The sequence below is a fragment of the Scomber japonicus genome, chromosome 24, assembly GCF_027409825.1.
Source record: "Scomber japonicus isolate fScoJap1 chromosome 24, fScoJap1.pri, whole genome shotgun sequence".
In the NCBI taxonomy this organism is placed as follows: domain Eukaryota; kingdom Metazoa; phylum Chordata; class Actinopteri; order Scombriformes; family Scombridae; genus Scomber; species Scomber japonicus.
In genome coordinates this window covers 13,228,914-13,256,777 of record NC_070601.1, presented here as the reverse complement: position 1 = coordinate 13,256,777, position 27,864 = coordinate 13,228,914, and the positions used below count along the sequence as shown (strand labels likewise).

Genomic DNA, 27,864 nt, shown 5'->3' with positions numbered 1-27,864 from the left:
TTAAATCATGCATGATATAGGATATATATATTTCTACTGTCACTGTTCCACCAATGTGCTCGGCTCGCACAATGTAAACAATGCACATTTTAAAGTGATTGGCGTTGCAGGACATACACCCAATATGTTTGTTAGAACTCAAGGATACAAATAATACATTTTAGTGAGAAACACTATATTTAAACATAAAGGGGGACTTTAAGTTCACAAAGTCCAATTCCTAAATCTGTAAACATTCTTAGATCATTTTATGTGCATACTGAGTCAGGGTTTGTGCCATGTTTACATGGTGTACGTGCAATATTAGGATGCAATGTGCAAGAGAAAATATGATTTATGACTTGGGGTGACTATACATAATTTACTCTCATGTTGATGTTTCAGCTATATAGGTGACAATACCCACCATTTCTCCTTAAGGTAGATAAAAACAAACATGAAGATTACTAACTCTGTTTGACCCACAGCAACGCAGTGGTGGCACCTTGCAGAGGTGGTTAATGCACAGAGAAAGTGTAATAATGAAATATACAGGGGAGGCAGCCTGAGCAAACAAAGAGAAAATTCCTTGTAAAACAAGGGTGATATCACACAGAGTACATGTGACACATTTGCAAATGCAGCAGAGAGTTGGTGGGCCAAGGGTGTAGCTAAGAGGGGGAAATGTCACTTGTCTCTCCCGTTTTTAGTCTGTTTCCACTTATAAAACTCCCATAAAACCAATAATGTTGTGCAGATGTAGACATTTTGCCTGTGAGCTAACAATATAGAAGGCGCAGTATGTCGAGAATGCCTTTGATCAAGGCTTTATGAAGGAGACGGACGCTTTGATGAATTTGCTGACATTTCCAGGAGACTTTAAAGACTCGAGTCCGGATAATCAAATCAGTGTGCCTATTTCTCTCTTCGGGGTTAGGTAGCATGTATGTGGCTAGGCCCTTAGGAGTTTGGTTTTTTATGGTTTAGAGATGAGGAGACATTGTGTCTAAGTGCTTTTTGAATGAATGAAAAGACATTTGTATTTTGTGCACAGAGGCAGGTCCTTCTGCAGACTTCTAAATATGAGTAAGACACACACTTGCACACACAGTAGGCTAGTGCTGAAAATTCATTCATTTGTACAGTTTTCATACATTTTTACACTGAAAACATTTTTATTCACTCTGCTTAAATACTATATTTTAAGATTTTTGCATTTTATAATGATATAAAAAGAATGCATTCTATCTTCTGGTACATTTATAGTAACTCTGACCCAACCATTGATGGTTGTTAAATGCTGGCTCCAATAGACTTCCATTCAAAAAGCATCAACTTCTCTCATGAAATACTCATTCAATACATTTTTTTCAAGAAAATTATTCTGCCATTATTAAGCTATAAAGACATATTGTAGCTTGGATGTCTGTCGTGTGGGTGTTGATTGACAGTTTGCTCCCCGTGGGACTCACAGTTGGACTGTTGTAATATATCAGTAAGTTCAAAGCTATTTGAAAACAATAACCGTAGTGTTAGTTGGCTAATGTAAGTATGTCTGTACAACTTGGTGTTCCTGATAAATTCACATTAGCTTCGCTCTGAGCAACACCGTGCACTCCTTAATTGGAAGGTCCTGGCTCCAAATGCAAGACATGGTGCTGACCGTAAGCAACAACTCTGGGCTTCAAAACATTCAAATCTCCAATGAAACTAATGACTGACATCACATCTCTATTACATCCATCTTTACATACAGTCTATGGTCTGACCCAGTGAGCTGGTATGACTGTAAAAACTAACCAGCAGACTGGTTTGCATAATCTGTTTGCTTTTGTCTCTGTGGCGGACTTTGAATATTTCAGGCCCCTGCTCTTTGTCCTTCTCTAAGCATTAACATTTCTCTTAAAGCCAGCGCCATTCGTCTTAACCATGCCACTGATTTCAGAGGCTGACAGCATACAAATGCACATTTGTATTTGTCATTACACACACACACACACACACACACCTGCTTGTGCAAACACACCCATGCTGGCACGTCCTGTTGACTCGGCAGGCCAGAGATGTACTCACAACCTTTTCTTACACGTTGTCGCCTCTCTCTTCACCATCTGTCCCGTCTCTCTCTGCCATTTAGTTTAGACAAACCTAAAACAGTCACATAACCTTGGTGGGATAACTGCAAGCCTGAAGAATGAATTATAAGGGATTAATTTGCTGTAATCTGTTCTCAGTATGATTATGTAAATATTTCATCTGCCAAGGGGAAATGGATTTCTTGAATCTCTCTAGTTGGTTGTCACAGTTGGTAAAATGGCAAAGTTCTCATTTTTTGGCTCCAGTTCATTGCAGTTTTTACACAGTGTAATAGTACTCACCACAATGTTTACATGAAGATCTGAACCTTGACACTGTCAGAAATTTTATCATCGAACTGGGGTTTCTATTACGGTTAGTACAGCGTGAGTAATGGCAGGCAGAAAAAGGGTTTTCTATTTCTGCGATGGCTTCAATTTTGAAAATGTCCAGGCCATTAAAGCCAACAGGTGCTTTCACACAAATCTAAATGATCAAACCTATTTTTGGACTATTTCCACCTCTCAGACAAATCCATATACAGTTTAAGTAAGACAGAATGCCCAAAATAATCAAAAAACACACACATCGTACGATGCCTACTGTGCCATCTGAGAAATGTGCCCCTATCAGACCTCAGGTATCTTTTGTCAGTTAATGGAGCTGAAAGATGAGGGCTGAAATTGAGATGCTTTCCCACCAGACAGCATAACCAATTATATGATATCCTGGACCCAGCTGCAGACGATCCCAGCAGATAATGAACCTGTTTGGCTACCAAAACTCTGGCTGTGACACACTCCACTGATGCATCACTTTCCTTTCTCCACTATTTTTTTGGCTTCATAGATGACATATCTGCTAATGGACTTGCAAAACTGTTATATCCTTTCTTTAACATTTCCTCTTTCATTTTAATAGCAAAAAGTACCAGTTCAAGCTCAAATTGGTTCTGGAAGATTGGTTACGTTGTACCTTCTTTGGGTGATAGTTAGGGAGCTAACTGATAGCTAGTCAGGCTAGATTGTCAGTCACAACAGTGCTCCTAGCTTCTGTCTATTTTCTCTGCATGGAGCCATTTTCTCCTGCCTGACATTGTTCTTATGTCTTATTTAGATTTACTGAAGGAAGAAAAGACAGTTAGCAAGCTGGTTAGCTCAGTTGCTAACGGAAGAATTTGTATAATTGACTGCTGTTTCATAATGACTCTCTGTCACATTGTCCACAAACCATTATCCATTTCTCATGTGGAGAAATTTATACTCTGTGAGAGGAAGTTACAGATTAGTTGATGGAAAGCTACTAAATTACGACAGTGCCCTCCATTTTGGATTATCTTGGTGCAAAATTGGTGCAGATTTACTTCAAAGCTTTCGAAATAATTGATTGTGACAATACATTTACAGTTTATTGATTTTGAACACTGCAGGTTAAAATGGTGGTGTGATTTATGGCGTTTAACCTCACCCATAAGTCTGCTGGAGAGGTGCACATATCCAAGCCTGACTCAAAATCAACAGATACTGAAAACCATCTAACATGTCATTTCAAGTAAAAATAAATACATGTTTTCAACAACTACAAAAGGGAATCGAAGCGGAAAACGAGGCACATGTCAAATTTAGACAGCTTGACAGATTAAACAATGGAGTTGAATGAGAACTCAGAGAGAAATCATCACTCTCATGTTGATCTTTTTATACTAACTTGCTACATTAACCTGCCAAAGACTGTGTACTGCCAGCTTCAGCCTTGACTGTCGCCTGAGTTTAACATCCAAGTACAAAATTATAGTTTTGAATTCAGGGGGGCCCACATGTGGCATCCGTGTGTTGAGCATTGCGGCCTGCGGTGTCGAGGTTTAACAGGCAATCACGTTTCTTCTTCACACCCACTAACTGCGAGCTTTTTGAAATGGTCAGAAGAGAGACTGATAATTACGCTGACACTTCCTGAATGGGCTCGTAAGTGAGGGTCTACAGATGGGGGCGTTGTAATGTGAGAACGAGGGAGGACGGCAAAGATAATTTGCAGAACAGTATACAGCTGGTCAGGGCAGGAGGTTAAGATAACTCCTCTTCATTGCAACTTAGGTATTTGTTTTCACAGTTTTGGCTGTCGTTTCTGCCTATGATTGAACTCATCTTAGTCACAGCTTTCTTTATTTGGTGTCCAATAATTCCTAATTGCACAAGAAAAATGTGTGTGCAAGTATGAGTAGTAATTTTATTGTTTGCACTCAATCGATTTCTCTTCCAAACATCTAACATCTCGTGTTTCACGCCCTGTTTGACTTTCAAAATCACTTAAATTTATGTGGTGATGGAAAACTCATAGGAATTAGGACTATAACTCAGAAAAAAAGATCCAAGTTGTAATAAATTGTTATTCTACGCCTGCCCATTTAAACAAACTGAGCAACAATGTGGCAAGTGACTGCAGTAGGCAAGTATGTATATAATGCAGGGCTGAATTGGTAATGAGGGACAGCTGTGTAGGCAGGAATGAGGGACAGGTGTGCAGTGAGGAGCAGATTCACATGACTGGCAAAGGTAGGAAACTGGTGAAGACTATTAATGATGATACCGAGACTTAAAGGCGGAAGAAAAAGTGAAAGGACACACCAGTTTTTCTACCTAATGTGGCATAGATAATGTCTGTTCAAGGTTAATTGTCTGATAATTTAATTATCTGAAGCTAATATGAAGCTTCAGCCATCTAAATGAGTCAAATCAAGTAGATATGTTTCAACATTAGAGCCAAAATCCCTGTTTTTGTTCCACTACAGCTCAACAGGATAACTTATGACTTGGACTTACATTTGTCAAATGGCCAGAAACATGACTCCTAATGAATGCTAATGTTGCTCTTTGTCAGCTGGATGTGTAAACAGCAATTGTTGGCAGACACGTTCAGCTTTATAAGGTGATGATATGTTAGTGTCGTGTTTACAGCTTGTTCTGCTGCCAAGTGGGGGAAAAATCAATAGATGTCTTATGGTTTACCATCTGTACTTTTGCCATTTGTACTTTTTAGATTAGAAAATCAATACCATTCTCTTGTCTTGTTCTCTAAATGTGAAGCTATAGCCACCAGTTGATTAATTTAGCTTAAAACAGCAAAATACTAGAAACAAGGGGTAAAAGCTAGCCATAACACCCCAAAAAAACAGTTTGTGTAGTTCTTAAAAACAAAATACATGTTTATTAGTGAGTTTTAGTCGGTGTATTGTTAACTTTGGGCAAGCTTAGCTAGCTGCTTTCAGTCTTTATGCTAAGCTTAACTGGCTCAAGCTAGTTAAGACACATACATGGCCATGATATCAATCTTCTCATCTAACTCTTGGCATTAAAAGTGAGTTATTTCCTAAAATGAGAAACTATGATAATTTGCGACACTAGAGGAGATTGTTAAGACTTATTTTTCTGTTTAGTTTTTAGGGTGAAAAGCTTAAACAGAAACTACATGAATGGGATCACTGGGATGGTGCAAATCTGAGGACATGCACGTTACACATTAATCATTAGTCACACATGGCTTGCATTTAAGAAATTCAAGGGGATTTGGTCTGTTTACATTATGGGTCCTATGTTACGAGACCAATTAAACACCATTCATTCTTTTTCCACTGCCAACATACACTTTCCTGGTCTGTTGCCCCCAATTTCTCCTCCGCAGCTCCTCCATCACAACTCCCTAATACCCATGCAGCATTTAGGCGGAGCAGCAGGGAGGGTACATCTCATACCCCCCCCCCCCCCCCCCCCCCCCCCCCCACCCACACACACACTTTCTCTCTTGCAGGCAGGGTGATGATCTGTAAAGAGAATCATTAAGACTCAATTTGTGACTGTGACGCGCACACACACATTGCCTGGAGAAGGCTATCCATCACCCGGAGCCCATTCCTCAACAGAGGAAGGGGGGAAAAAAAGGATGTAGAGGCTTGCTGCTTGTCTGTCTGACCTCTGACCTCCAGGATGCATGTGCCTGAACATGACCGCATAATATGAGCACACACTCAGAAAGAAAACAGTAGGTGGTCGGGTTGTGATAGGCGTCGTCCAATCGCGTTTGAACCCCATCCAGCGATGAAACGTCCTTGAGAGAGACACTCAGGCTTCCTTTTTGTGGCCTGCTGCTGTTTTTGACCTCCATCATGAAAGTCATACATACTTAATGTATTCAAAAAATGCAATTACCCAATTACGTTTTATGCATAATGAGGGGAGTGAATGAAAAGGGATGTAATGGAGGGCCATTTCGGGAAAAAATAATGAATGCTTTCTGCTTGTTGACCCTCCTTTTCTGTTTTACCACAATAACTCAAGCCCCCCACCCAAATAATGGCTGATTGCTGCAAGCAAGCTATCAAAGGGGCAGCAGAGAGGTCTGGGTGTTAAGAGGCAGCGCTCTTTCCTCTGCGGGTCTTTGATGAAGGGGGTCTTCTGCTGGAAATCTAATTCCTCCGTCCTCCTGGATGTTTTCATTGTATTCAAGAGCTTCCCCTAACGACTGCAGCTCGGCAACCTCTTCCACTACGTTCCTATGGTAACAAGTCAGTGTGTGTGTGCGTGTGTGTCTGGGAGATGAGTGATTGTCTATGTTTGTGTGTGTTCATTATGGTAGCGTGGCTTATTTTTACATAATGAATCAATTACCAAGGCTGTGGAGTGAGCTCATTTGAATAATCTCTTAAAAAAGGGGGAAATGGGGGGTACTGTGTTTCTTCTCCACACAACATGAGCATCTTCACACACCACACGTACAGATCACTTTTTGCCTTGCAAAAGGTGCAACACTTTACGTGTGTGTGTGTGTGTGTGGAGGAGAGAGAGTGTATAATGGGACATCCAACTGACATCATTTGCTTGCCAATCTGCACCCTGCTTGCCAAACCCAGCCTCCATAATTGCTTCACTGAGCAGGGCTATGGCAACTACAGTGTCTCTATTTTTAAACAATCCACCATATGGGAGAAAGTATCATACCGCCCCCTACTGTCCAAAATTGGTCAATGATTCATGTCACAACCAATCTAGGATTCATATACACGTCACATACAAAATATTCTTCAAAGCAAAGTTTTATATATTCTAAACATGCTCATAGGGGGTCTTTAAGGCCTTGATGGCATACATTTACAATTTTACCATCTTCAAATTGTATTCTGTATTGAATGATTTTATAAATGATACTAAAATAACACATTTTAAAACTATGTTGTCTATTTGTACTTGATTTTTCCATCCATCTGACATGAAATAGCTTTAAAATACAGAGAAATGTCCTAAAATTACATTTTAACTCACGTAATGACTGAAGTGACTAAAGATTAGATGGTCAATAGAATAGAAGTATGTTTTTATGTGAGACAGGTTGGCAGCTGTCATTTTTGTTTTTAATTAGGAGCTTATCTTTTGTAATTAAGATGTGAGGAGGTTAATTAAGGCTTATCCCGACTGCTGGAGAGCATCATTTGGATTGAGACCTGCTGTTTAAAGGCCTAATTATTAATCCATGCATAACAAAAAAAGAAAAAAGGAAGCTTCACCACGAAGACAAAGAAAGAGCCAAAGCATAGGAATATATATATATTTTAAATTTAATAAGGTACCTAGACATTTCTATTTTGAGTTTTGTGAGTAATTGTAGATGTCTTACAGATAAATACTTTGTTATTCTGGTTATTTGCCCAAAAATAATAAATTACATCAAACTGTGTGACAACATAAAATATTTCATAAAGCCATGTGGCTGTAATGTAGCTAAACATTTGAATTTGTTTAAATTATAATAAGACTGGTGTTAATTCTAGACACAAGCTACTTTTGAGCAGGCAACATGCAGCACAGCTGCTCCACCCAGTGGCCATTAATAATAGTGCATTGATTTGTTTTTGGTCCTGTTATTGTATTACCATACCTCAGACTTACAATAATTCGTCTTTCAGTTTAGTAATTCTATCTTTCACTCTCCTATAGAACAGGTAACTAGACAGTGATGTGCCAATGATTTTTATGGAACAATCCTCGATCATGTAAAGAACATCATCATACAGGAAATTCACATCATCACAGATCTCAATCAGTTTCTTCTGCTCAGGCTTCTCCTCCTCGTTAAAGTGGATCCAGTGAACTCTTAAGTTCGACTGCCACAACTCCACCAAAGTCTTGAGGTCTTCCAAACCGTACTGGACCCTGAAGGCCATCTTGGAGGTTTGCTTACCTGTCAACCATATTTGAGTGAGGTCTGTGCCTTCAACACACTCAACAGAAACATCGAGACCTCTCAAGCACCTGTCCAACTCCTTCCTTTGTAATTTTCTAATATATCTGAATGTGTCTGAGTCGACCCAGATGCATTTAGCTTTCAGATCATCTGGACGGACTGCAGACAGCTCTCCAGTATCCTCAGTATTTGTCTCAGAGGACATCGAGACATCTTTAAGTCTGGTCTGAAGAAGCTTAGCAGTGCCTGCTGAGCTGCTCTGATCTGATTCTGTCAGATAGGCAGTGCTGCTGTAGTGAGACGCCAAATGATTCTCTCCCCTGGTCTTGGTTGCTGAAATCCCATCTGGTCTGGTGTGTTTTTGTGAAATACCATCTACTCGGGGCTGATTTTCTGATATTTCCTCTACAGGGAGCCGCACCATACCTGATAAGGAAGATCTAATCTCTGCATTGATCTTGGGCTCCCTGAACACTTGTCTGGGGGTGGCTTTAGTAGCTTGCTTGGTTCTGTATTCTGTGGCACTTTGTGAATATCCTGTTTCATCCAGGGTGATTACATGTGAGGGTCTGGGCATTTTCAAGCTAGACTGAGCTCCCAGCTTCTCCCCTTCATTACCGTCTGTGTCACAAAGGCTCCCTGCAACCAAACTCTCATAGGAAACTTTTGGCCTGGTGGCAGACGTTTGGTTTTTAGCATATGAGAGCAGGCTTAGGACTTCAGTTGCTTCACCTGTGGTCTGCAGTAGTGTTGATAAGCTGTTTGAGTGTACTGGTTCCCGATTAGCTTTAGAGGCAGTGCAGCTTACAGAGCTGACAGACTTGTGATGTGATGTTCCCCTCGGATTAAGAGGAGTTTCTGTTAGCTTAACAGCAGCAGTTCGGGATGAGACTGTGGATTTAAGTTGGCTGGCCCTGCGGACAAGGTCCCCTCTCAGGGCCTGGATGGCAGCAAAAGGTCCCTCAATGGTGACTTTCCTCTGCTGATGCAAGGGCTGGAAACGTACTGACCTGTGAGCTGCCCGCAGACTCTGAATCAGTGGTGCTGGTTTGCTTCCAAATATGGAAAGATCGACAGTTGTACCAAGTACATAGAGAAACACCTGCAGTATAAGGACAGATATTAGTCTGTATCTTGAAATGTAACTCTTATTGCTTAATTGTCAAAACTCCAATATGTATAAAATAATGGTCTCACTTACGTCTGGAGTGAAGGGAAACACAGTGAGAAGATACTCTTCAGGAAACTTGTCGTCCACCATGAGCTGCTGCTCCTTCAGCACCACCCGCTCTGCATCTGCCAAAAGTTTGTACTGTTCTGCTATGGTCCATACTCATGTCAACATTACAATATAACCATGCATTGTGATTTTCTACCAATTGTCATGGAGACTGCACAAAACTCTTCTCATTATCTACCAATCTAATCTTGGTTTGCATGTGACAGTACAGGGCTATGATAATCTAACAAATGAAATCATTCATCAGTTAGGCATACATCCAAGCAGCTCTTCATATAGATAAATGTTTGATTTATACTCTCCCTAATACACAGTCTATCTGGTTTCCTATGGGGACCACAATTTGGTCCCTTGGGAACCAATTACAGCATTTAATAGGAGATATGTTCAACAATGGCTACAAGTGGATTATGGGTTCTTGATACGGATGTCTTAAGGCCTTCATGTGCTTACATTTCCACTGTGTGATAAGGTAGAATAATTTTTTAACTCTTGTGTATCACCATTACAGTCCAGTCACCACCAGAGTTAGCATTGGATTTCCATAAAATACCCAAAAGTCTTTGAAAAACCCGCAAGGTTGTTTAGGAAGACTTACTGCTGTACTGAAGGTGTTTTCAGAATCCCCAAAGACTCTTTCATCAGTCTGGATGAAAAAAATATTCTGTCTGCTGCACAATAAAAAAGATTTTAACTTCTTTCTCAAGGTTTTAAGTCAGGTAGCCAGACAAGACTTATGTCCTTGTTCTTGAAGTAAAAAACTGGCAAAATATTATGTGCATCAAAGAACACACATCATTTCATTTTTTTCATTTAGACTCTTTAAAGTCCCCTTTCACTCAAAAATACGTTTTTGTTCTTGATGAATAGATTGATGTTTGAGCTTCACTGTGCAGAATGATGTATGTTAACACTAAAAGGCGGTTTTCACATTCAGCTGCTGAAAGTGGAGAATTTCTCTGTGCTCACCTTTTATTTTAAACTTAGCCTAATCATTATTTACGTCAGGAGGACTTGCTTTTTGCCAAATTACTTAAGAGGGTCCCCACAACATGAGAAATACATGAACACACACACACACACAGTTTAATACTGTACTGTACTGGTAATACTACCAAAGTGGTTGCACTGTAGGGCCCCTGAAACGTACACACTTCAGACCATGGCCACTTATGGGGACATTACATAGATTTACTAGAAACGTACCTTAACCACTGACCCAAACATCAGTCTGGCCTCGTATACACAAGCCGTCAATTAACTGGTCGTGAGTCTGAATTAGTATCCTATGTATGGAGTACACATACAAGCACTCTACTATTATTATCTCGTAATATGTGTTTAGCTACAATTTGTGTTTCTCTACCTTTAGCTCGGTCAAATGTTACAAACGCGACCCCGTCCATGTTTGTGGGATATCTGACGACTTCGACGTCTCCTCCGTGACTCCTCCTGCGGCTTTGGAAATGAATGGTGAGCTTGTCGATGATCCTGCTGACGGGCAGCACGTCGGGCACACCAGACACCACCACCGTCTTCTTCTCCTCCATTACAGCCGTGAACATGGAGCCTCACCTACAACCGTGTTTTCAACCATGACCAACACTCCCGCCGTTGCTACCAACTCTGTTTGACTTCCGCTAAGTTTCACTTTCACTCTGCAAAGGAACTATTCACGGTTGGAGAAGTTGTTGTAGTGGCAGCTTTCATCCACTAGGTGTCTCTGTTTCTTTACATTTCACTCACTAATAGGCGTTATTTCAAAATGGGAAATGTGTGCGGCTAGAAATTAGGCAAATATCTCTGCAATACCCCAAAGGCAGATATACAAACTTCATGGCAACATCATCCAAATAGTTGCCTCATCTGTTGCTTCCCCCCCCCTCCTTCTCTTTACACTTTGAGAACATCCTTCTGCACTGTGAGGAAACATTTCAGTTGATCCTGATTTAAATTATTGCTTATCTTTTTAGCCTGGAAAAAGTTAAGTCGACATGTGTGGTGCAAACATTTATTTGAGTCAAACAAAACAAAACAAAAAACAAACAAACACAAAAAGGTGGGGAAAAAGAAAAGAAAAAAAGTCACACCAGACAAAACACCTCTCATGATTCACACAAACTGAAATCCAAAAAGAAAAAGAAGAAAAAAAAAAAAAAAGAAGCCAAGTAGAGTGACAAACTCGATTGCATTTTTCTTGTGCATATAAACATTTTAATTAAATATAAAAGAAAGTGGCCTGGCCGAGTGCAACAAACAGGTATGGGAGGGGGGTTTAAGAAAAGAAAATCCAGGCCCTTGTCAAAGACCAACCAAATACCTCCATCTCGTTCATCAGTTCAGTGCAAATGCAACATTCACTGTGTATAAAAGTGACTTTAAATTATTCAGGTTGTATATCTATTATTCAGTGTTTATTCTTGTATGGGCTCACGTTGTACAAATGCTGCTGTGTGTTATTGGCTGGAGCCTGTTTGAAGAACGCTATACAAGAGGAAACCCATTCTTGTGTGCCTAATATGAGATAAATGTGTTTGCTGCTCAGTTTTTGTGTCTGCCTTGTCGAGTCAGCCCGGGACCGAGAGTGGACACAGCTGAAGGAATTATTGATGAAAGTAAAATAAAACACACTCAATTTAAATGCAATAATATTGTAAAGAGCGTCAATGTCAAATTTCTTTTTAAAAGTGGGCACAAAAAACATCGTTGAACCAGAAACAGGTCGATTATGTGTAAGTTCTGCTCGATATGCTGCTATCACACTTGTTCACCTGCTATTAAAAAAGAGCCACAGTGGAGACGCTAACATTTTTAGCTGGCAAACAAATCCCAAAACTCTCCAAACACTTTTAGAAAAGAGGAGGGAGGGAGAAGGAGGGAAGGGGAGAGGGGGGGGGCCTCCAGTTGAGCTCAGCAGCCACGGACGCATTTTTTTTTTTTTTTTTTACAAAGAAAACCAAACTGGCTGGTGGTGTTCAGTTTCCACCCTGCACAGACCTGTTGGCCAGAAAAATAAAAGATAAAAAAAATGAACTAAAAATACAAGTGAACATTCATTCTTCAAACGTTTGATACTGTTTTCGGTTTGGACAGAGTCTGGGGCTTTGAACCGAGACAGTCCAGACTGAGGCAGCAGAGGCAGGTGGTTGGATGTGCATTCGTGTGGCGCTCCTTAAAAAAAAAAAAAAAAAAAAAAACGCACCAAGAACTTAGCAGCTATGAGCCGGCCTTCTCTGAGTCACACAGCTCCCCTTTGTGTCTGGTACTAGTTCGGAGTTTAAAGGTGGCGTGGTGGGGGCCTCTGTGGTGGAGCGCGGTGTTCTGGGCAGCGTATCTGGAGGGGAGCATGGCAAAGATAGAGTATGATGAGGCCAGGTTTCCGCTGGGAGTGTCTCTGGTTGTGTTGCGCAACCAGGGCTGACGGTCCGACAGCCGCTGGATCAATTCGCCCCCTTTGCAGAGCTCTGCCAGGAGGTGGTGGGAGTCTGTACAGCTGATCCCCTCCGGAGGACCTGTCACTTCCAGGATCTGACTGCTCACTGCCCACAAACACAGACAACAGTGTAAGCAAGCGGCAGAGCCAGTAAACAAACAACTGTCATGGGTGAAGGGGAAAAATCAGACCTGCACCATCGGGAGGCTTCAATAAACTGCTGCTATCAGCTTTCAAAGCTTTGAGGTGGAAGGATGGTGAGAGCTGTCATGGCTTAAAACAGCAAAATGATTTTAAAATCTTACTCTAATTGTATTTTTATTAGTTCTTGATTGGTTAAATTGTCAAAAATGCAAAGCTTATTTCTTAACTTGACATTTTAGAGGCAGAGATGCTCCACCATTGCCGGGCTTTATGTGAGCCGCCTCCTTGTTGATTATACTAGTGAGAATGTTGACAAGAGCACCTGAACAATGCAGAAAAAATACCACAGCGAAGGCAAAAAAGAAAAAAAAAAAACAGACGCAGTATTTGAAATAATCAGCACATTTCTTTGGGCACAATACTGCGGGGGGCTGCAGGTTCCACAGCCAGGTGTGAATTCTGCCCCGTCTGTAATTTATTCTGCTTACATCCAACAAACAGGCGGTTTTCCTCCACAGCGGCAAGCATATTTTGACACATTAAAAAAATACAATATATATTTTCAGTTGATGGGCAAAAATTGACTACGCAAGCAGCTGGAGTTATCACGTGGTGTATCTTAATACTGGTTTCCTTTTCTGACTGATGTTTGAACCTGATGATTAATTCAGGTGCTGTGTGTTGTCAGGAGCAGCTTGTCTGAATTCTGTGTGATATCAAAGAATTACACCTGCTGTTGCTCGTCTTAAAGAGGAGGTCAAATCTTGGTCAGTAACTCAGAAAATACTAGAAAAAGCCTGCTGTTAACTCTGAGGTTCGCTAAACTCAAGCCTCCCTCTGGACTTCCTATTACCTGCTTCACCTACACTGAGATCTGAAGACAGAGTTTTTCTGCTGGCCTTCCTCCCATGACCGCTACGCCAAACCCCCAGCGGACCCTGAGGAGAGAGAGAGAGAGAGAGGACAACAGGGAGGTTATTTGTGAAAGGCAGACAGTGTGTGTGCTGACCTGAAATATAATAAAGTCATAAATCCTGAAGATATCCTCATATTATGACATGAATACACAGACTGAGAGCCATTATGTGCACTTAAAGTGACGTTTATTAGTGATAAGAATCTTGAAAATACATTATTTCAGTTGTGTGTGTGTGTGTGTGTGTGTCTGACCTGGTGTTTGGCCACCATGTGTGCAGTGTGGATCAGTGGAGGTCTGATGGAGGGTTTGTACTGCAGAGGCTGGCCCAGTAGAGAGTAGTGCGCTTCACCTACACATCATAACCAGAACACAAAGTTAGTCCATTTTTACATCAGTAGAAAAAAACAACCCCTGAATATTTACTTGTCTTTTCATAGAATTATATTTGCGTCTCAATCTTGAACACATAGTGGGACATTTTCTATTCTATTCAGTTTATTTGATGGGGACAATGCAAGGTAACATTGTACCACTTCCACTCATTAGAAACAAGTTGAAGTAATGATGTTGCTAGTGTCAAACTCCAGTCCCTCGTCAGGCTTTTAGTAAGAGAAAGAAAAAAAAATCAAATATATAAGTTACATCCAATTTAAAAATTTAAAACATTTCAAGTCCTGCCATATTAAAAATGAATAAAGCTCTGATTTTGCTGCAGCCAGACTTTAATGCGTTTTGAGCAAAGATAACTTATTTTATTTTGTAGAGAAATTACAATTATTCAAAAATTAATGTACTCTAGAAAAAACAAGAACAGATTTTGTGCTGAAGCAGGTAATTAGATTGTCTTCAGCACTGGTTACTAGCATGGAAGCATGGTAGCAATGTATACAGCTTGTTCCATGTTTAACTCTGTTAAGTTAGTCTTTGCATATCTGACTAGTAGTGAGCTAACTTCTGCCTGATTAACAGCTAGTTGAATAACTTGATTCCTGCTGTAACAGTAATTAGCAAGTTAGCTGACTAAATTAATATTAGATTCAATTAAAAGCTAATATGAGCACTTTTGATACTGAACTTATAAAAGAAATAGAGGCATTTTATTTTCCTCAAAGGAACTAGTTATCTACTTACCAAAAAGGCTGCTGCAAGCTAATCACATTCAGACTAACTAATGAAATTTAATAAAGGTTCATAAAACAAAGTGTGTAATCAAAATGTTTAAACTGTGTGATTGATGTGTGCTTGATTATCCTCCTAGTGCTTCTATACTGATAATCCTACTAAAAAGTGGAATGGAGACAAAACTGCGTGTGAAGAGGTTATTATTGTGTGTTTATGTGGGTCACAATTAAAGCACAAAATAATCTTCTGAAGATACAAAATATAATTTATGTGCTTCCAAAAAAGCAGCAAGAAACAAGCTCAGGATGGAGGCACAAATACAATTCCACACATTCTGTTTTTTCTGCCACGTTGGCAACATGAGTGTGTCAGTGAGTGGATGCCCTGCTGGCCTCTGCGTCTCTGACCTTGTCCACTGTGGCAGAAGGCTGTAGGGAGCTGTGGGTGGTGGGCCATGACAGGGATGGGCGAGATGCCTGATGGGAGGCCCTTGACGCTGGGCGGCCGGCCTGGCGAAGGAGTGAGCGCCGGAGACGAGGGCAGGCTGCTCTACACACAACACACCGGCGGTGCGGCGAGAAGAGGGCGAAAGACACAAAACACTTTCATTCAAAAAAATGCAACCTTGGCTTTTCCTTTCTTTTCCCAAAAAGAAAAAAAAAGAAAAAAAAAAGTCATTCTCCTGCTCAAGCTGTTGCTTTAATGTACCATTCCATCCACATTAGTTCCTCTAATGTACCATTACACACTAATGCTGAGGACTATTTTCTCCTCATTTCCAGGTTACGGCAGCGTTGACTTCATTTGCTACGACATTTAACCTGCCTGGAGCAGCAGGGTGTGTGTGTGTGTGTGTGTGTGTGTGTGTGTGTGTGTGGGAGGGAGGGGGGCGCTTTTGGCTCAAAGGGGCAATTCTCACGTCACTGTCAGACTCACACAAACCAAACTTAAATTAGCTTCCAAATTGCTTTGTTATGAGCGTTTGAACTTTCTGACACATACTACATTGTCCTGTGTGGCAAACGTCACCTGAGCAGATTTATTATTTACTTTACAATTATTTGGAAATTGCTGGGCCACCGAGCTAATTGGACCTGTTAAAGTCAACCGCCATAAGTTTTTTAAAAGATTAATACAGTCAATAGTGTAGTTTTGGTGTGGTTGCCCTGATCGATGCACTCGGGCAGCGTTTGTACCTGGGTGTTGTCTGGAGGTGGGGGGAGCTCGACGGGCCTGCGGCCTCGCTGGTGCTCAGGGCCTGGGTGTTTGTGGCTGGGCTGTTTCCGCTGGCAGGGGGAGGGGGCCCGGGGCTGCTGGCAGGGGGGCGCCGTCATTTGCAGCATCACCATGCCGCTGCCGGGGGCCGGGGGTAACAACCCTGCAACAAACACACACAGACATTACAAAAGAAAAAAGCGGTTGATGGAGCGTTCTGGTTGACAAGAAGCAAATCAGGTCAGGCAGATGTGATGAGACTTAATTTCATGTCTAATTTTACTGAAAATGTGTACCTATTTTTTAATAAATTCATCACAAGCTCATCATTTATGCGTCAGACCTGAACCGACAGGCTGTTTGACTAAATGTGTTTTCCGCCCCCCAAACCCTCCTTTTGCAGCACTTTTGTTCAGCCACACACCTCATCAGTGAAAACAGCGCTGCTCTTAAACTATTCGCCGCCGAGCAATTAGGTTTTAAGAGCCTTGATTACGATGGCGCATTGGTAGTTGCAATAACAGAGACCATTGCCCCCCCCCCTTTTTTTCTTACACCCCTTGCTAAAGCCTCTGCGTTGATCTGGGGGATCCAATTATCTAATGAGTTTGTGACGCGTGAACGTGACTGATGTGACTTTAAACAACAACAACAAAAAACAATCAGAGGTTGAGATGCAACCTTCTGCTCTATGAACTAAAGAATAAAATCTATCTAATTAATTTCTGTTGACATAAAGCTCACGTTAGGTGGAAACCGCATCCTGAACTTTGCACAGCTGACGCAAATGTTGATTCATGAATTATTAGCCGCTAACTGTAGCAAGGATGCTGGATATTTGGACTTAATCTGCAAATTATTTCTGGGCCCCGGCCTAGCCAATTAAAAAATGTTTACTGGTGACGCTGTAAGGTAAGGCTGCCGCGAGACCTTCATCTGACCTCATTACTGACGAGCTGGAAATGATGGCTCCCTCCATTGCTCGCCCATAATAATCAGACATGAATAATAAAGGTCATTAGTAAGGAGTCCGCCCCACCTGGGCCTCTGGACACAGATTCAATGAGCTTCTAAAGGCCAAAACACAACAGCCAATACATAGAAATATGAATATTTCATAACATGCTTCTACATTTGTTTTTTTAGACTCACTTTGGTGAATTAGCCCATTTATCTCCTAATTTAACAATAACGTAACGTATTCTTTCTCTCTTTTTAACTACTATATTTATATTCAGCAGCAACATGACACATAAACATAACACACTTAAAGACAGAAGACCTCCAACTTTCAACATTTTCTTCCTTCCTCTGATGTTTTATTTGGCTGCCTGAATAAATAATACTCAAACAAGTGATCAGTGTCATTAAGATATCAGTTTTTCTTGTTGCTGTCAGACCGGTGAGATACACTCTTCATAAAACCACCGAAGCATAACTCTCACTGCAAAGATGCTAACATTCACATTTGATAGAAAATCTGAGGATTTATGACATCAGTGATTTTTTTACTTTAAAGACCGTGTAAAGTGAAATCAGACATTTTCTTCTAAACACATTAAATAGGTCATAAATGTATTTCTAAAAAAGGTGTAAAAAGCATTTCAACCATTTAGATTTGAATTGTGGAGCTAGGCTTCACAAACTGTGTTTCCAGATTTCTGTGTCAGGATTTAGTAGGCGGGTCTGAAATCAGGGCCGCGTTACGTAACGCGGCCCTGATTATCATAAACCCGCCCCTGCTGCTGCTGCAGTATAAATACATTCAGCGCATTAGCCTCAGTCGTTTTCCAGCTCGCTCTCGCGTTTTGGATAGCATCAATTACAGTAATTTTCAGCTAGCTAACTAGTCATGACGCCTCCTCGTGTGTGCATCTTCACTGGAAGTCTGGATTTTTGAGCAGTCCGTTGTGTCTGGTTAGAGGTGCCGCACCGACCGCCTCCCTCCCCGGCTTACGTCCTCTCGTCCCGCCGGTGCTACTGGCATTACGTGCCCGCCACCGACCGTCCCCCTCCCCGGCTTACGTCCCCTGTCCCGCCGGCAGCAGGTGCTACTGGCATTACGTGCCCGCCACCGACCGTCTCCCTCCCCGGCTTACATCCTCCCATCCCGCCGGCAGCAGGTGCCTATATCACCGCCACCAGCCCGCCACCGACCGTCTCCCTCACCGCTTACATCCTCCCATCCCGCCGACAGCAGGTGCCATCATCACCGCCACCGGTATTATGTGCCCGTCAGAGAGTGTAAGTAACGTTATGTGCTTATAAGTTATAATACTGTACATTTAGGCAATTAAATGCATTTTGCTGAATGTGCAAATCCTGAAAGTGATTTTAAATCATGCACCCTGTCATGCCCGTGTAATGTTAGCATGCATGTAATCGTGACATAATTTGGCCTTATTCCCTGAGCGTCATCCATCCGACAACACAATGATAACCGACAGGTAATATTTTATGTGCACCAATATAGCGATGACAAGGAATTATATGTAGACTGAGGTTTTACGTTTGTGTGTAATGTAAAACATGGACCAAGGGACACCTAAAATGAGCGTCAAAGTGGCTTCCGAGGTACCCACGAGGTATGTTGTATGTATGTATGCAGTGTTCATGATGACAGCCTAATGTCTCTTTTCCTTATTCCTGTTTTCTTTTCCCATGTACAGGTCTCAGTGTCTTCCTCCAGCATATCTGGCAGCCACTGTTCCTGTGACTTACCTTGTGCCTAGACTTGGGCGGTATATATTTTTTTCAAGCCTTCATAGCTTCCAGACATTTACCTTAGTGTATGGTATTTATTACACATTTCTGGAGACTAATTTCCGTGGTGACTAAAACATTTGAAATTAAACCACTATAACAGTATGAAGCACTCAGAAAGCACCTTCGTATACTGCAACACCTTTATACCGCCCAAGCCTACTCCTGCCTCAGCCAATCTCAGGACCAGAGCTCCACCAGCCTCCATTGTAAAAGAAGTAAGTTGTGACACACACAAATATATCATTACTCAATAATACATTTATTTTACATTGGACACATTTTATAAACAAATAACAATATAAGCAAGCAATAAACTATAAATAATAAAACAATCTAAAGGGGAGGTTTAAAACCTGTGTATTCCCCATCTTCATCAGGGTACTCCTGATGAATGCAGAGGACAACACAGGAGGGGATGACAACCCGGTTGTCCTTTCCCAGGTATCCCCAGCACCAGGACACAAAACTCCTGTAGGCCAGGTAGCGAGCACGCCTGTAATAAAAAATGTAGAAAAATACTTTGATTTATATTTTTATGTATGTTTCTTTTTGGTATGTTGTCCTCTGTGTAATCAAATTTGACACTGGAGCTGTCTTTCACAAAACATTATTGACATGTGTTGTCTTTTAGAAGAACCTATCCCAAACCAAACTGAACTTATTTGTTTGATTGATGTAATAAACAAAAGCCTTTCCCTCCACATTTTTTGTCATGTCTTACAGATTGGGACCTCGGAAGATGAGTTTGATTCATCAACCTGCAGTCTACCTCATCATATTGGCTAAATGGATGGACAAGAAAATGGACAGCAGTTTTTTTTATTCCAAAGAATTTCCACGACCACACAGCTACATTTTCAGAATTAATAATAATAATAAACCTATGATTGCTTGTATAAATGTCCAATCATGTGCATTCAGTTTATACATCTATATATCAAGGTGATGTACATGTTGGTTGATTTACTATGTAGTGAAAAACAGCTAAAGAATGAACCAGTATTTATCTGTCCAACATGAGAGTTTATATATAGCTCAGGAAGATGAAGGATTAAAATGGATACAGTCAAGCATCACTCATGTGCTTTAAGTGTAAATGAAATACACTGTATACATTAGTCAACTATAATATGATTGTATAAATGATGTAAGTTTATTCCCGGGTACTAAACCTTACCTCTCTTTGAAAGGCATGTCATTTGATCAACACAAGTGTAATTTATAAATATCCGAAATCAGTAAAACAATTATTATATTGTCTACGTTACCCAAATCTTTCCTTTTCCGCCAGTGGTCCATGGTCTGCCTGATAAATGTTTAGGGCATTCTGCAGGGAGTAGGGGTTCTTCAGCCAAGCCTGGATGAAGAGTCATGCAGCGTGGCTCTTTAGGCAGCTCTCCACATCTACTCTGAACCTATAGGAATATGTGTAATAGGTGTTTTAGTGCTAGACATCTAGTATGCTGCTGCTTATGTATTCATTATTTGAATTATTATTGTGAAAAACAGTTTTCATTTACATACAGCATTCAGCTCCTTGCAGCAGACATGTTCAACCTCTGTGGGCATTGTTCTGCATTCTCCACATGTGCACCTGCACAAGTACATTTTTAATCACAGTGTGACAAATGTTAACCATTTCAGTTGTCAGTTCAGTATGAAGCCTGGTAAAGCAAAATGACCTAATCAGTTGAAGCATATTGTCTTATTCAGCCTGTGTGATGTAATGATGACATTCAGCAATCCACAAATTAATCAGAAGACACAAGTAAGTAACTGACTAAGTGAAACTGGCTAGTGTTATATTTTACTTTTTTGTAGTCTAATTAGTTACCTAATGCGTTTCCCCACATTTGTTGAATAATGTGATCTGAAAAAACGAGTAAACTGCCTCCTTTCAAAGCGGGACAAACTGAATTTACTTGGGTTTACCACCCACTACACTTAAAAACAAATACTAGTACTACCTTTATTAGGTATAAACAAAAGGAGTAATTAAATTAACGAAACAGTAATAAAAGTCAAGTGTTGTTTAATCTGTGAACAGACAAAACAATCACAATTCTTCATTACATGAAACCCTAAAGTTTTTGCTAGGCTATAATAGTCAGTGGGAGCGTAACTCGGTTGCTAGCTTGGCGGCTAATTCGGCTAACTGTAGACTCCCATAGTCAGTAATACATATTGCTAACTTGCATAAATAGGAGAAATACATTACCATTCTGTTGCAGACTGTGAGGCACGAGATTGTGCATGTTCATTGTCTGACTCCGAGTCAGTATCTGGCTCTGATGGCTCAAACATGTAGGGCTGGGTCACTGCAATGCTGTTGTTAGCGCTAGCGTCCATTGCTACTGTTGCTATGTTACACGGAGGCAGCCCCCTTCCGCGCGTGGGTGTGTTTCCAGCGCCTTCAGCAGACACGCCCCCAGCGTTTGGCAGCACAGAGAAGTGCTTGATTTTTCATGATTTTAAAAGATAATTTTACATACTTAGACAATTTTTCTAGCATTCAAATTTGGAAGGATGGTTAATAACACATCTGTCTGTGATGTGACTAACTCAGAACACAAATATATTTTCACTTTACACGGTCTTTAATAGTTTTCCACTGTAGCAAAAAAAGACATTTTTTTCGACGTAACATTTGAGCCCGCTCGCTGTTTTAATCTCTCGTCCGGAATCACTTTCACTCATCTGATCTCTGGGGAACCGTCATCACCTCGCTTCCCTTCTTTTTTCATTTTGAAAATCCGGAGTGTAAATCTAATCATACGCATACAAAGGCAAAGTAAACCCGGGGAAGATTATTTCATTATGAAGCCCGGAGTCTGAAGCTATGAGGGAATATGTTGTGCGGTTATTGACACTGAGAGATGGAGGGAAAAATAAGGAGTGTGTGCAGTGGAGGCGGCAGAGGTGGTGATGGTGATGATGCATCTCCTGGTACCTGCGTACTGCTGGCCTGGGTGCTGCTGGGAGACGCAAGGGGACGACGTCTGAGAAAACTGGAGCTGTTCCATCATCTGGGCGGGCAGAAAACTCACTGTAGAACTGTGAATGAATGAACACACACACACACACACACATAGAGTTAAGTGCATGTGGTGCTGCAGAACCTTAAAAGTTACCAGAAGAACATTGCCTGCATGGTTTTAAATCTCCAGGAGCTTAACACTGCACCTGTGGGTTTTTATGTTTGAAATTGAACTTTTTTTTTTTTTTTAACATGTATCTGCAAAGTAGGCGCTCTGCTCTGTAAGCAACCTGCCTGCAGGGACTGGTGTACAGCTGGTGAAAAAAAGAAAGAAAGGAGAAAAAAAAAAAAGAAGCAGGCTGCAGGTGGACAGTCTGGTCCTCGTGGGAGAAGCCGGAGCTGTTCGAAAAAGCTGCCGCATAAATCATTTCCACAGACTGCCCTACTAAAGCAGCCTCATTTCACAGCTGGGACAATGAGAAAGTGACCTCTGCTTGCTCGCGTGTGTGAAATCTTTTGCATTGTTCTCCTGCAGGTGATGACTACTGCGTTCATGTGTGCTGTTTGTTATGTGTACTGTACGATCCCAGCAGCGGCACTATCCAGATTGATCGGGTCCGCGGAGGTAGAAACTAATTACATGTTTTGCTTTCTGTGAACTAGTTCTATCAATCAGCTATAATGAGAGCGAGCACCACTCCACACGAGCCATGGAGGGAAAAATGACTGAAGCTCTTAGAAGAAGGGGCGTCGGATTCAGAGTCGACGTTCATCAACTGTACGCTTGGTTCGCCGAAAGCGTGGCGGTAATACCCCACCCCCCCAACCCCCCATGCCTTCCCCCTTCCCCTCCCACGGTGAACAAAGATGACCTTGGCTCGCAGGTGCTTTGGGGATTCACTCATCAGGCCTGTTAGGTCTATAAATAAGAGGCACCTTCAGGAGTGAGAAACAGCATTGAGTAGCTGCAAATAGGTTTCTGGGACAAAGTACATCTGCAGTGGAGCTAATAATTTGTTCTAAACCTGATTAAAGCCTCTTCAGCTATTAGAAATTGTCGTTAGGAAAGTGCAAACATAAATCAGAGGAAGTTTAATTGCAGCGTATATATGACTTAAGTTAATTTTGCCGTTAAAAAAACCAAGCAGACAACATCTCCTTCAGGCTTTATACACATCATTAAATGAATCAATGTGAACTTTATTAGTAACAAAACATAAACATGAAATATTACCTTCAACTCATTACCCCCATATACATATATAAAGTATTGATGTGTGTGAAACTGCAGCAACTTCACCATATATTTATTTGGGACCTGAATATAAAACTTTTAGGTTTGCTGAGTCGAGTTGGATGAAACGGTTATGAATCATTTATAGTGTGCAGACCTGTATTGATTTTAATATAAGTATGCAATTCTAACATGTTCATATATTTTATTTAAGCACACCTCCACTTACGTTTAACATTGTAACAAATATTTGAGGAATCTGGATGGATGACACAAGGAACATCTGGCTAGTAAATGAAAGGAGAAAATTGGACTTCTGTATAAAGACAAATCATGTTTTTCTGCTGATGCTGCCATACTGTATAAATACATGTCTCTCCCTCCACCTTAAAGCCTCTTGACTCTGTGTCACGGTAATTCTGCCAGGTCACAGACACATTCTCATCACGTTAAGTAAGCTTGGAAAAACTGGTTTAAAGAAATACTAGGCTCAGTTAAAATGTAACTTTAATGTGTTTGTCTATTATTATACTGTTAATGTTTATCTTAAGCAAAAGAACATGTGTGGTGCAGTGCATACATTCCTACTATAATATCTCTGTCCTTTGTTCTGTATTATTTTTTGGAACATGTGTGGAGCATCAGTGTGTAATGAGTGTGATGGTACCTCATGGTGGTGTGCTGGTTGGGGGGGAGGAGGCTGTAGCAGGGCTGCATGCCAGCGACAGCCACTGCCCCCTGTCCTGGCTGGCAGGACACAAACACTGGCTGCTGGTACGTCTGCTGTGGCACAGAAACCTGCTACAGAACGAAAAAAAAGAAAAAAAAAAGAAGAAGCAACACATTGAAATCAAGCCAATAAAGCCACACAACACAGAATAGTTACTTTATTGGCAAATTTAAGACTATTCAGACAGTTATTAGGTCAACATATCTAAGCACTGCATGGGTTTTGTATTTTTCTTGATCTTAGCAGCAAATAACTCAAAAATTAACATTGGTTTTCATTAATATCAAGTGTTCTTTTTGAGGTTATTTTTGAGACTCTCTTAATAATAATTTTCTATTTTGTATAGCGCCTTTCATGAAACCCAAGAACACTTCACAATAACAAGAAACACGGACAAAAACACTCTTCTCTTCCTGTCTCTCCTCAAACAATACAGAGCTACTAGCAGCCTCCTTTGAGAGCAACAATAGCATCGAAAAAACTGCAAATTTCAGTCAACAAAATGAGATTTTCTTCATTTGTGGTCTTGTAATATTCATGCGTTTGGCGCCCCCGTCGTCAAAATTACCTGATATGACTGCATTGGAGGGTACTGGACCATCATGCCTTGCATCTGGTTGCCCATATTGCTTTGCTGGTTGCCAGTGAGAGCGAGGTTGGGTGTTGGCTGCACGCCCACTACGGTCTGGTAGCTGGACGCTGGGTTTGGCATCACGGCTTGGTGCACTGAGGCAAAAAAAAAAAGAAAGAAAAGGCACAACGCTGTGACCAAATGAAAAGAGAGAAGCCTGATGAGAATGTGGTGATAAAGTCTAATGGGACACATCGCCGCAGTTTAAAGTGCAACGTGGCCAAACAATGAATAAAAGCTTCGGTTATCAAGATTTAACGAGGAAATAGCTCAAGATTCTACTGATGAATGTGTCATTTTCTTGTTAAAACAGTCACAATAAAGAAACACAGAAAGCGCATCAGAGAGAGAACAATAGAGTGAAAGATTGTGGAAGTCTGGGCTCGGTTTGGGGGAGTTGAGCTGTTACAGCTAAGCAGGTTTGAGGCACTTGGAATAAATGAGAAAGTCAATATATTTGATTTAGCCTGCGGTGGCCCGAACCTGCAACCTGAGTGGCCTTCTCTGTCTGGAAAGAAAAAAAAAAACAAAACAAAAACAAAACCACTTCCAACCACTTCCAGTGAATGATTAAGTTCAGCGGGGGTAAACAGAAAATGGGATCACATGTCTACAGCACTTGTTAAAAACCCATTTAGAGAAGAAAACGACACACAGAGAAGACGACACAAAGTCATAAACGCGGCTCCGGCCATTTTCCGAAAGGCCTAAAATGGCGCTGCTTATTCCTAGCCGGAGGGAGGAAGGAGGGAGGAGGAAGGGGGGGGGCACTTAAATGTCAAGGTGACAAAAAAGACATTTGAAAATACTGTCCCTTGTGACACACACATACACACACACACACACACGGTAATCCAAAGTGACAAAAGGAAAGGACGTCCTTTTGTGAAGGTGTCTTTACAGTCTGCCGCCCTGGGAGAAAAGTACAACTAGACAATGAAAGTGCTCCGCGAGGGAAAACGGCGGGCGGAGGACTATTTTTATCCGGCCGTTTCTCCCACCTTCACTCACAAACCGAGCATGAAATGACCGTAATATCAAAACGCTCCGTATTTGTTTCCGTTCCAAGCGAGCAGCGGACGAGCAGGACTTCTTCAGAGGTAGATAATGACCCCGACTGTCTCAGCCACCCGCCCCCCCCACCCCCCGCCGTTACCGTCCTGTTTTTCGGAGGGTGACAGTTTTATGCGGCTGATCCACTGCAGCTTAGGGATTAAAGCCATCCAGCGAGGAGAGGTTAAGGCAGAAAATATTTCAAAGACGAGCTTTCATCCTCCGTTGTGTGTCCTGCAGGTGAGGAGTGAGGGGGCTGAAAAAGAGACCGGTTCACTGTGAGATTCATAGAGGCCTCTCAGACAGTGTCCCGGCCCCGTGTTCAGCCCCTCAGGCTTCATACGGTTTCCTTTCTGGTATCTGATCGTTAAAAAAAGGTGCTTCTTAAAAATCCAATTTATTGAATTCTACAGAATCTAAAGGCGATCTTGTCTTGAAGGTGCATCTCATATCAATAAAATATGTGGTATCTTCTCAGTTCAGGTGTTGATTCGCAATTTCTTGCTGAAAGTTTAACCTGCTTCAATGGATAATCTGTACACCTTTGTTATGTAACCAAATCAAATTTCTATTCATTCCTAATTAGAAAAGGTGTCTTCCATTCACCCTTTAAGTATGCTCTAACACCACCTGCAAGTACAGAAGGAGGCAGGCAAATGCTTCAGTCCCTTCTCTTATAATCTCATAAGATGCTTTGCGAGAATGACCATGATTCACACTGAAGCTCAGTGCTCACATAGTGACTGATTCAAGTGATAAAAGCAGTGGCAGTTTTTTTTTTTTTTGCTGTGGATGCCGACTGAGCCGGCAGAGAATTGCCTCTGCTAACTTATTTATTATGTGTGCAACCCGGCTGCAATACTGTTACCTTTCCATGATCTTATATATGAGTATATGTGTTTTAATTAATGCAAAAAACTGAAGGTAAATGAGGCACTGAAGTCATTTTTTTCTCCACGGTTTCCCTGGGAAATAATTGCTGTCCTTTGCCTTTGTAGGGCAGCTTCATTTGTCCGCTGTCTATTCCCCGGGTCCCCAGCAGGGAAGCCGCATTTGCAGCCTACAGATGACAGAATAGTGCCGCAGCCACTTACAGGGAACGTGTGTGTGTGTGTGTGCGTGCTACACACAAATGTGAAAACATTACATCCAGTTAGGCGAGTGTGTGTGTGTGTGTGTGTGTGTGTGTGTGAGAGAGAGACAGAGGCAAAGCAGGAGCTAACAATCTCAACTCCTGTGGTGAGGGTGGGGACAAAAAAACAGAAAGAATAATCAAGTGGATGACTCCCGGGGAGACATCTGATCTCATAAAAACAAACAAACTGAGAGGAGAGGAAGGGAGAGAAATGTGTCCTTTGCTAAAGCTGCTGGACTGCTGCTGCTGAGGCTCCCTTGTGAAGAAACATGGAGCGCAACAACAAAAGTGCCATCTGAGAGCTGAAGGTGGAAAGTTGAGGAAGTCTGCTGATACGCTATGACTCTGGATTCAGCAGTGAGGCTGTGCTTTGCTCTTGGCCACATAGAGGCTGAAAATTCAAGGAAAAATCTGTCGCTTCACATCAGCCCTCATTCATTAAAAACAGCCTTTGATTTGTCTTTAGATCCACCACACTGCTGTTTCAAAGCCTTATTTGAACAAGTTGTACATCTTTGCTTTATCACAGATGACTGGGAGGGAGGGGGGAAAGTAAAGGGGTGAACCTGCTGGTTTTTGGCATGCAGGTGTATTTTGTCATACAACTCAACTTTAAATTGGATTTGATGAATAATGTAGAGAACAAAAAAGGGCAGAGTGATGCAAATGATCCATGAATGGAAATTAACCTGACAGATCGTCTTAAATGCTAAATTTACATGCATCTCCTCGTGTGTGTGTGTACCTTGTTGCTGGGGCAGGTTTTGGCTCTGAGGGCAGTTATAGGGCAGCGTGTTGACTTGGGACCGATAGTGCTGCTGCTGCTGCTGCTGTTGCTGCTGCTGCTGCTGCTGGTTGGAGCAGTGGGGGTGGTGGACTGAAGAGCAGTAACATGTAGACATCTGGAAGAGACACATAAACACAAGTAGCCCTATTTGAATCCACTTCACAGCAGCAGCTCACAGGAGAAATGTGGAGG

General features: G+C 41.5%; 2 protein-coding genes across 3 annotated transcripts in view; both read right to left on the bottom strand.

Annotated features, from left to right (window-relative positions):
- Nucleotides 1-7,658: 7,658 nt before the first annotated feature.
- LOC128354372 (uncharacterized) lies at nucleotides 7,659-11,117 on the bottom strand. Its single transcript, XM_053314608.1, has 3 exons — nucleotides 10,893-11,117; nucleotides 9,488-9,582; nucleotides 7,659-9,388 (listed from the first exon to the last, which is right to left on the bottom strand). Exons 1-3 carry the CDS (start codon nucleotides 11,089-11,091, stop codon nucleotides 7,988-7,990), a joined length of 1,695 nt encoding a protein of 564 aa, XP_053170583.1. The 5' UTR covers nucleotides 11,092-11,117; the 3' UTR covers nucleotides 7,659-7,987.
- A 1,278-nt stretch (nucleotides 11,118-12,395) lies between these two features.
- LOC128354156 (R3H domain-containing protein 1) overlaps nucleotides 12,396-27,864 on the bottom strand; it is a 49,680-nt gene continuing 34,211 nt past the window's right edge. For both annotated transcript variants that reach the window (XM_053314418.1, XM_053314419.1), the window contains 9 exons: nucleotides 27,631-27,787; nucleotides 24,635-24,792; nucleotides 24,004-24,137; nucleotides 22,076-22,179; nucleotides 16,341-16,522; nucleotides 15,552-15,693; nucleotides 14,274-14,371; nucleotides 13,957-14,041; nucleotides 12,396-13,065 (listed from right to left, as the gene is read on the bottom strand). In XM_053314418.1, coding sequence (XP_053170393.1) covers nucleotides 12,743-13,065; nucleotides 13,957-14,041; nucleotides 14,274-14,371; nucleotides 15,552-15,693; nucleotides 16,341-16,522; nucleotides 22,076-22,179; nucleotides 24,004-24,137; nucleotides 24,635-24,792; nucleotides 27,631-27,787 — 1,383 coding nt within the window. In that variant the 3' untranslated portion in view covers nucleotides 12,396-12,742. The remainder of the gene's footprint in view (nucleotides 13,066-13,956; nucleotides 14,042-14,273; nucleotides 14,372-15,551; nucleotides 15,694-16,340; nucleotides 16,523-22,075; nucleotides 22,180-24,003; nucleotides 24,138-24,634; nucleotides 24,793-27,630; nucleotides 27,788-27,864) is intronic.